General features: G+C 37.3%; 1 protein-coding gene across 1 annotated transcript; it reads right to left on the bottom strand.

Annotated features, from left to right (window-relative positions):
* Positions 1 to 1619: 1619 nt before the first annotated feature.
* Positions 1620 to 9427, bottom strand: rasd3 (RASD family member 3). The gene is made up of 2 exons (XM_030131574.1): positions 9422 to 9427; positions 1620 to 2349 (listed from the first exon to the last, which is right to left on the bottom strand). Exons 1-2 carry the CDS (start codon positions 9425 to 9427, stop codon positions 1714 to 1716), a joined length of 642 nt encoding a protein of 213 aa, XP_029987434.1. The 3' UTR covers positions 1620 to 1713.
* Positions 9428 to 10951: the final 1524 nt, after the last annotated feature.

Raw genomic sequence — 10951 nt, 5'->3', positions numbered from 1 at the left:
GATCTTACAGATCACCGTGGATCTACCAATACACAAAACAATTTAGTATTTTACATTATATTGTTAAAATCGCACTTATATCTCTTAAGACATTTAAGGTTGTTCATGTTTGTTCAGGTTTTTCACATTTTATTGTGAAAGGATATTTTGTAAATGTAAACATTTTCATAATGTAATTTTATTTATTTATTTCACATTAAACCAAAGAGAAATTTTGGAGCTGTCATAGGTTATTATGCAATTACATTGTTGGTGATAAAGTTTTTTTGCCTTTTAATTATTGTGACAATGTGATTTATTCTTGATAAAGTGAGTGGGACTCAGTAGGCTATATGTAATCATTGCACCAGGTCAAAGGTGATTACTGATGTATAGAAATAAAAAGAGGAGTGTGTCTAAAAATAAGATATTTATCCAACTTTATGAGCAACAGTGTCTTTGTAGTAGAAATGTCAGGTTTTTCAGATTCTGTGTGAAAATAGACATTTTCATAATTGACTTTTTTGCACTAAAACAGAGACACGTTTGGAGTAAACAGGCTACTATTTTACTGGTCCGACCCACTTTCGTTCACATTGGTCTGTATGTGGCCCCTGAACTAAAATTACTTTGACAAGCTGCAAATTCATCCGTGGACCAACTGGACCCTTTGGCAAAGGGTTTTGGCCCGCCAGCTGCATGTTTGACACCCAGTTTAAATGATACAAATCATGGTGTTGCTGATTCCTCCACTCTTAAAAACAGAGGTACGAGATCAGAACATTTATGTAGCTATAAGTACATTTTTTAAGAATGTTCTCTCAAAAGTACAATATTGGTCTTTAGGAGGCCAGAATTGCACCTTTAGACAATGAAAAAGGGTCCAAAGTTATGTAAAGTACAAATTTGTACTATAAGGTACCCTGCAGCATTAAAAAATATGTGTAGACCATGAGAACAGGCTATAGGCTAGGAGAACTGAACAGTAGGCCTAATTATAGTTCAAACATTAGGCTTAGCACATTATTTATTATAGATCATACTGTAATTACTCTATATTATATTTAATAAGAATTTGTGTTTTAATTTAATAGCCCAATTAGCTCAATGATAATAGCCTAATAATTTATTTAGCTTATTAGAACCTCTGATTATTGCCATAATCTCTGTTTTACCCAGTTTTCATTCACACCTCCATGTCTTGATGTCGTAGCTTGCCTATGCTGTTTTTTTTTTTTTTTTCCTCAATTAGGCCACCGGTTCAAACTTTAAACATCATGGCATTATCAACTATATGAGTTTTCTTTCTATGTGAAGTACTTAAGGTACAAAAATGGACCATTTCGAAAGGGTACAGAAATGTCTCTCAAAAAAAGTACACCCCCAGCGACAAGCATTTGTACCCTTTTAAGTAGCTGGTACCTCTGTGAGTGTAGGATTTAGTCAAATTATTTAGACAAGATAAACTAGTTTGATCAGTAAGGTTTAGTGAACTGAGAAACAACAAGGGGGCAAAAAACAAAAAAAAAACACAAAATATATTTTATTGATAAAGACTTAAAAATGAAGCCAACAAAAACACGTGACAACAGTAAAATGACACGGGCCATTTGAGGGTCCTGACACCCGTGTTGCACAGACAGTGGATTCACATGGGGACCCTCGGCACCCCGGGTCCGGGTGCGGGTGTGGGTCTGCAGTCCAGCTGCAGGTCCTTCAGTCCAGCTGTCCGTGCTAGGACAGGATGCAGCTGTTGGTCTTCTTCAGTGGGGGTCTTTTCTTGGGGGTGGGTCTGGGCATCGTGTCCCTGCGCCTCCCCACAGCCGGACTCAGCCCGTGGGGCAGATTCACCTGTTGCAGCAGCGCGCGGAACACCCCCACCGTGTTGCCGCCCGTGAGCGCGGACGCCTCCACGAAGTTCGCGTCCCACTCGTCCTCCACCACGGCCATGACGTCAGCCGCCAGCAGCACGCGCCCGTCGCTGTGGGTCAGGTCGGACTTGCTGCCCACTACGGTGATGGGCGCGTTCTTTGCGCCCCTCAGCTCCAGGATCTCGTCACGCAGACGCCGCACTTCCTCGAACGAACCCGGGTCGTCCACGGCGTAGACCAAGGCGAAGGCGTCGCTGTGGCGGATGCAGAGCTCCCTCATGGCCGGGAACGGGTAGCTGCCGCTGGTGTCCAGGATCTCCATGCGCATCTTCCCGGAGCCCGCCGTGTCGTACTCCAGCGCGTGCAGCTCCTCCACCGTGCGCGTGTACTTGTGCTCGAAACGGTCGTGGAGGAAGCGGAGGATGAGCGCGCTTTTCCCGACGTTCGCGGCTCCGAGGAACACCAGGCGGACCGTGTTGGGTCGGCCTGACATCACGACCTGGATCAGCACTCAAGTGCGCCGCGAACGGACACGCGTGGGCATTTATAGCCTGCACGCGCCTCCTCTCCACCAATCAGAACCTCTGTGTGCTTCTCACAGGACTCAGTTCATACACTGGAAGTCCATTTGACCTGTTTATCTGTTCTGGTAACATTTAGCAACAGGAAACAAACATGAGCAGTCCGCATTTGGACCTGCCAGGACTGTTTCACAGCAAGTCATCTTCTGAATAAGCCAGTGTTAGAGTGAGGACATGTAGGACATCAGGTACGAGACAAAGTTTTACATATTAGGTCTTTTAAAATGAACAACCATTTCACAAACATTTTATTGTATTGTTGCTGCAAAGTTTTTAAACTTTATTTCACTCATCCTATTCATCTCAGAAAATTAAAGTTATTGTTTAATGTAAAGGACATTTGCAACAACAATACAAGAGTTGTTGCAACAACAGTTATGCAAACGTTCTTCATATTAACCAATAACTTTAATTTGTCTGAGATGAATAGAATAGAAGAAAGAAAACATTCTAAATCACCAGTGCCTGAACTCATAATGTGTAATGTCCTGCAACAAGACTTTAACACCAAAAATGGTTCTACAGTGTTGCTTTGTATTAAATGTTATGCTTATGAGCAAAAGTTTTTTGCAAAACTGTTGAGTGATCACATGATGCATTCAGGTGAAGTGGTCAAAAGAAACCAAAGAGCCATAAAAAATACGAGTTACTACATTACTGAGACTTGTCATTTTTTGTTTGAATATGATTTTTGGATTTTGCAGTGAGTGAGAATAAGAAGTGACTCATGCAACACCTTGCATATAAAACAAGAATACTCAAAATGTTTTAGATAATGAAAACTCAGCAAATTATATATGTGCAATGTGTTATAGTGATGATCATGTAGAGCAGGGGTGTCAAATTCATTTTAGTTCAGGGGCCACATTCAGCTAAATTTGATCTGATGTGGGCCAAACCAGTAAAATAATAACATAATAATAATAAATAAAGTCAACTCCAAACTTTTCTCTATATTTTACCGTGAAAAAAGTAAAATTAAACAATGAAAGTGTTTACATCTACAAACTGTCCTTTCAAACAATGTGAATTAGGTGTGCAAACTGAAAGAATAAGTGTAATTTTAACAATATTCTGTTGATCTAGTTTATCATTTCCACATGTTTATTATAACGTACACATCACAGTGGATCTACAAACACACACAACATTTAGTATCAGGTAGAATTTTGTTAAAATTGCACTTATTTTCCTTAAGACATTTCAGGTTCTTCACATTTGTTCAGATTATTCACATTTTTGGTGAAATTATACTTTGTTTTAGTGTAAATACATGAAAATATTTACATTTACAAAAAGAAAAATGTGGAGTTGTGAATATTTATAGATTATTACGATAAAATTTTACTGGTCTGACCTACTGGAGATTGAATTGGTCTGCATGTGGAACCTGAACTAAAATGATTGTTAATTTCTTAATATCTATTTTTGCATTTCACAAATTCATTCCAAGGGCCAGACTGGACCCTTTGGCGTGCCGGATTTAGCCCCCGGGCCGCATGTTTGACAACTGTGATGCAGAGGGTTTCAAAACTCATGCATCAAATATGATACGTTTGGCATTATAGGGTTGAATAATAATGTAGATTCCAATGTGAGGTACTTTAACTCATCCACAACATCAAGCTCCTCTCCTCTAAGGACAACACCAGTGTCCTATCTTTACTAGTTTTTTGTCATACAACATCATATAAACCACTTTTTCCCAATCAGAGACTTGATTTAAGCCAGTAATTAACTCAAGACATTACTGATGAGAGAGTTAAGAAAGCACTGTGAATGTTTATGCACAAGTAAAAATTACATTTGAAAATTCACCTTCTGACATGTGTTGCGTGGATCACTAACAGACTGACAATAACATCGGGCCATGAGTAGAGCCTTGTGTAACTCCTACAGGACAGTTAAGATCAGCATATTTTACAGATTTTAGTCATCCCGTTCAACTTTTTTTTACCTCTGACATCATAAAGCAAGTTGACTGACATTTAAATCCACTCAGGTAGCTGAAATATAACAATATAAATCCTCACTGTAAATAATATATACATAAACATATATTTAATAGACTGGCTCTCTGTACACATCTATCCAGTAATTCATATTTATCTTATACTATATTCTCGACCCATTGTTGTCCTTGTCTCTAGTCAAATTAGGTCTACGTTTAAGTGTGTTTGGGTTTATGTTGAAATTGTATGGCGTGAGCTAAGAAAAACTGAAGCCAAATTTTTTATATATGTTCACATACTTGGCCAATAAAGCTGGTTCTAAAATTTGTGTTTACACATTTAATGAATTTGACAGTACGGTTTCAAACACAGCTGTGTGTGTTAATATATAACGAGCTGAAATAGTGTTATGCCATTTACTATGACACCAATAGTCATTGTGTTCAGTGTTTTCAGTGAGGTCTGGTTTCACACCTGACTCTTATCCAACTCCACTCATTTGTTTCCATGGAAACAACTACAGTTACAGCATTTAAGCATCTCATAGCATTAAAACAGCAAAACATGAGTCAACAGCTGATGTTATGGAAGGTTTGTAAACTATTTATCTACAGTCTATGGTACCAGATAGGATAGACTTCATTGTCATTGTCATCGTGTGTTCAATGAAAAAAAGAATACACACACACACACACACACACACACACACACACGTAAAATCACTTCAGTATCACTGAGGAAGTGTTTATTTTTCCTAGTTTTTGGTTTCATTTCCCTCACATGTTTTGCTCTTAGTCCATTTCCCTGCATGGGTTTGTTATCATATTCCTTAGCAGTCATAAAAACATGCTCTTTCATGAACACAACCAACATCCAGACATGTGCAGTTTCAGGCTATTTACAGTAGGTATGAGTCATGGAAGGAAAGCTTCTCTTTAATGTTCTTCCACTTGGTATTGTATACAAACACATGGTATATTGCAGGCCATGTACACATACTACATGTGTACTGCACACATCCTCTCATAAAATAGTGCATCAAGATTTAATAAAACACAGTTATTGGTTTCAAGTGTCAATAATTCAAGGAAAATTTAGTCTTCAGCAGTATTACGGCTGTCTAAGTGGTCTACATCCACCGAGATGGATTTCCAAAGAATCAATTAGTGCTGTGGCAAAGTTGGAAGCAAATATATTTCTGACTGTGCAGCAGACGTTTGGCAAGAGTCATTTCATGAGCTTATAAAATATCTCCTAATTTGTTGGGATATCTTTGCATTTTGTCTCCTGAAGCGTGTCATTATTGTTACAAGATAAAGAACAAAACTCTCCTGTCTGTCTGCTGCTGACTCACACAGTCTGGCTGAATATGGCTATCAGTAGGTAAACAGATACTGTGATAATTTGTCATTTTGTACGTGCATTTGTGTATATGCAGTAGTTTGTTTTATGACTTATCTCTACCCTTGAAGAAGGTCAGTACTTCCTGTTTCATATTAGGGTACACATCAGATCAGGACAAAGGACAGATTAAAGCAGTAACGGGAGCAGCTGCACGCTCACTGGATGCCGCTGTAACCTGTATCCCTTTTAACAGTTTATGGCATTTTTATGAGGGTTTTTATTGAAATTCCCAGTGGTTTGTAGTGCATATACTTATCATGCATGTGTTTCTTAGTAGATAATTGGGTCAACAATAATAGCAAGAGTTATGGAAAAAAACAGCAAAAAAAATCTGCACAGTGTGTGGTTGAAGTTAGGAAAAGACCATGGCTGTGGGGTAAAAGTGGAAGGTTACAAGAGTAAACATAGCATTTATCATCAGAGCATGAAGCATTTTGTCCAACCCTTTAGCCCTGTCGGCCCGCCCATGGGCCGATAAAATTATATTAATATTCATCTACTATAAAAATATAATAAATCAGGAAAATGGATGTTTTTTTCAACTTTTGCTCACAGTTTAGACCCTAATGTTAATAAAAGTACATCAAAAGTGTAATTTACTGCAAACTTTAATGTTCAAACATGATTTTTAATCTTTGTGGGGTGAAATATACACTATTAAAAATCTCAGACACGAACAATTAATTTATGCATGTCATTGTCAATCCAGCCGGAAAAAAAAAACAGGCAAGGATAAAAAAATTCTAATTTCTCTTTTAGTTTGTTACAGTTTACTCAGGCATAGTAATAGATACAATATTTTAGACAATGGGAATAGATTCTGTGAGGTCTCTAAATGTCCATAGACACCAACAACATCCATATGAACCTTATTATTGTGAAGTAATTCTTCATTTACTTTGGGTATGTCTTTTGAGGTATTTTTCCCCTGAAAATATGGTCAGGGTTAAACAGGTTAAACAACTTGAATGATGTCAGTTTTTATGAAAGAGGGTGTAGAGCAACCGTAAGGGGTTAAAAACCAGTGTGTATTGTGTTTTTTCTCATGAGGTCTAGATGAAAAACAGGTTATAAATTTATAATACAAAGTCTAATGTCAGAATTTTTTATTACCCCACCCCCCAAAGGTGAGGCAAGGGGTACTGTTTTTGGTTCGGTTTGTTTGTTAACACTCTAACAGCAAAACTGTTGGTCGAACTCATACCAGATTGGGTTTATAGATTGCCAGTGACCCAGAGTAGCTCTCAAAACATTTTAGAAAAAGTTAAAACATTTTTTATGAATTTTTAAAATCTTTTTTTCCCCCATTTACTTATAATGGGCAAACTTTCAAATGTCTGTAGCAGCAAAACTATTGGTTGAATTCATACCAAATTTGGTTTACAGACTGCCAGATTGCCAGTAACCCAGAACAGATGTGGTTACATTTTGGGAAAAGCAAGTCAAAGTTCACACTTTTAATAAATTTTTAAATTCTTGTTTCTTCTCCCATTTACTTATAATGGGCGAAATTTCACATGTCTATAAAAACATCAATTTTGTTTCCATTTACTTCAAACTTGGCACATATATAGAGGCAGTTGATATGCTGACATCCACATAGACATGATGACATCAGTTGGTCGTATCAATATGCAGTTTTTGCGTCTCTGACCCTTGACTTGGCTTTTATAATATAGATGAAAAAAAGATTTTAAAAAATCATACAAATTTTTAACTTTGACCTACGTTTTCCCAGAATGTAATGACATCTATTCTGAGTCACTGGCAATCTATAAACCCAATTTGGTATGAATTCAACCAATAGTTTTGAGGCTAGAGTGTTAACAAACAGACAAACAAGGAAACAAAGAATCAGAACCAAAAACAATACCCCTTGCCTCCCCTTTGGGGGTGGGGTAATTATCACAGTTCCATCAATTCTAGCTGGTCTGATCATAATCCTACATCTTTCCTCTTCATTTAAAGTCATTTTCATAGTGTCTACACCAGGTGGCAGCAGTTGACAAATTAGAAATCATTATATGACAGTAGTTTTAAGACACTATCAGAGACTGACATTAGTGAACTACAACTACACTCTTCTTCTGTCACATGAGCAGTTTCACCAAAGACAATATCTTCATCTTTTTTTTTTTTTTCTAACTTAAGGCCATAAATTATTTTTATATTTTACATAAACTCTATACTGTCTCTACTTAGGACTATGCATTATAGCAAAAAGTGAAAAATATGTCCAACTTTCTCAAGGTTTCTTCTGCACATCTCTACATATTGTTGTAAGTATCTTACGTTAAATTGAAGTTGAATGCGATTTTAACTAGTTCTAAAATGTCGGATGGACATCACGAACCATAATGGAGAAGAAGAGGAAATGTAATGTTACAAGTTGTCTGCTTAATCTTTACATTACAAAGTTGTTTTGCTTAAAGAGTCTTTTTATTTTTGCAAGTCTAAGTAATATTCTGAGTAATATTCCCATATAATAGTAATATTCTTTTTATTTTAGAGGTACTGAAGAGTCAGGTTTGATTTGTGTGTGTGTGGTTTTGATTGAACTCACACCTGTCTGTGCTGAACTTAGAGAAAGGTCAATTGCAACGAGAAAGATCTAATTTTATAGCTTTAGAAAGTAGTTGTGGTAAAGAGAGTCAAGTAGAAAAAACAGATTTTGAACCTGGGGAATTTTTGTGGTCAAGAAATGCTAGCCTAACAGTGCAGGTGTTAAGCAAAAGCTGTGCACATGCAAAAGCATGTGCTTTTCTTAGAATTAACTTATGGAGTGACTGACATTTTCTGCCCAGTAACTATCATTAACCAATAATAAGCATACGACGAATGAGGTCATTGAATAATGGGAGTCTCCAAGAGTCACTAAAGATTATAAAAAGGTAATAAAGGAGATTCTTATTTGGCGGGCTTTTTTCTTTTTCTCTCTTTGACGAAATGTGTGTTTGATGCTAGATTCTTTTTGTAACTTTTTAAGCAATAAATCAAGCTATTGTTTTAACTTTTTAAAACCTCAAACCTTCTTTTTGGTGAGTTCCTCCATTTCTCCTGGTTTGGTCCGTCCATCTGAAACATAACTGGTGAGTTAATTTAACTTACGTGACCACCCCCTCTGATAAGCTAAGTGGAGTAGTCCAGAGTCTAAAAATCTCTAGAACACACAGTAGTTCATTAACCGAAATAAATTGTAGTTTCTGAGATTTGCTGCGTGTTTACAGTATCATTCAGAACGTCTTTGTCTTCCCTCTGCTTTTACAAATGTTCAGTTACATTGATGTTTTTCTAGCACTTTTCTTCTTCTTTCTGCTTTTCTGCAGGTTTCTTTTTTATAATTTTGTCTTTCTACATCAGCCTAAGTGATAACAAATTTTCTGAGGCAATTGAGCTCATCTTTCTTGAACACATATCCATCCTCAGCTCTGCTTTTACCTGTTACCATGGCAACATGCGTAGATCCTGCAGTGGCAAATAAAGGATAGTATTTAGTTTTTGTGTGTTTGGATGAGAAGGCACGTGCAACATCGAACACATATTAGAGTCAGCCCCAGATGTCATTATGAGAGTTGATTTTTTTTTTTTTTGCACAAGGACAAAGAAAGTAGAGTAGGTTACCTCACTCCCTCACCGCCATCCTTTTCCTTTCTCCTGTTCGGTTTTGGCTCAGTGAAGCCTCAAGGGGACGTGATTCAGACTCTCTGTTCTCCCACACACAGCAATATTTGCAAAAACCATGACAGTGGATTTTCTAATGGGGACAAGATGGTTTTCAAACTAGAACAAACATAAGCTGACACTGAACTCATTTTACATCCTTTACCTTATTTCTATTCATTGTCTATTAACTATTAATAATGATGCACATTTATAACAGCTGATGTGCCTTAAGAGTCCATGTAGGTTTTCCATATCAGAGATGCTTATTTAAAGGGGAAATGAGGAACAAAGTGAAGCAATTTACATGTATTATATGTAGAGTAGAAGGAGTTGAATCAGAGGGGACACAACTGGGGCATTAGACGCTGCCGATGGACCCTCTGGAGCTGTCGTGGTCATCATCCAAACCCCTGTGAAGGACAGTGCCCACCTGTTGATCCCAGTGAAGCGTTTACTGCTCCACTTCCCAGTCATCCCCTGTATGATGAGTTCAGGTTGCTTCCATCAGGTTGCAGATACAGTGTTCCTAAATGTAGGACCAATAGGATGAGGAATTCTTTGTTTCCGGCAGCCATTGTTCTGCTGAATAACTCTTTGTAATGTTGGTGCTATTGTTTTTAATGGACCATTTATTGTTGGTTTGTTGTCTGTGTGATACTGCTGGCTGTAGAACAAATTGCCCCTCTGGGATAATAAAGTTTACCTTGAACCTTGAACTTCAATTACCCACAACCACAACCTCAACATATTACCCTGCCAAAGATGTCCTTTCTCTCCAGTCTGAATAGGACTATAAATTAACTGGTAGATGATGCAAATCTGAGATAAGTATAAACAAAGTAAAACCTTCTTTCCTGTCCCTCTTATATCCTCAACCTTTCTCTTTTGCTTTTACCCTCATTTCATCCTTCTCCAAACCCATAGTTCAGCAGGATCCTCCCCACTTATGTCAGTTTCAGCAATTCTGCTCCCACCTAGTCTTAATACAAACTCGACCAAATTTCGATGTGTGAATTGATTGTAACAACAAATTTAAAGGCCTAGTGTGTAACATTTAGGAGGATCTAATTGCAGAAATGGAATATAATATTAACCAGGCACCACAAACCCCACCCCTTGCTTGGCATCGATCCAGCTGATGTCATCATATCAATTGTCTTTATATATGTGCCAGTAAAATAAATGGAAACAAAATAGATGTTTTTATAGACATTTGAAATTTTGCCCTGTATAAGTAAATGGGGGGGGGGGGGATAAAAAAATTAAAAAATCCCAAAATGTAATGACATCTATTTTGGGTCACTGGCAACCAATAAACACAGTATGGTATGAATTCAACCAATAATTTTGCTGCTACAGACATTTGAAATTTCACCCATTATGAGTAAATGGAAAAAAACCCCAAAGACTTAAAAAAATTCATTAAAAAATTAAACTTTGACCTACTGTGGAACATACAGTAGATCACTGCTAAATCCATTAGTGCTGTTAGCGAAAATAA

This window comes from Sphaeramia orbicularis, chromosome 1, assembly GCF_902148855.1.
Source record: "Sphaeramia orbicularis chromosome 1, fSphaOr1.1, whole genome shotgun sequence".
Lineage (NCBI taxonomy): Eukaryota > Metazoa > Chordata > Actinopteri > Kurtiformes > Apogonidae > Sphaeramia > Sphaeramia orbicularis.
This window is presented reverse-complemented; position numbering and strand designations above follow the sequence as displayed.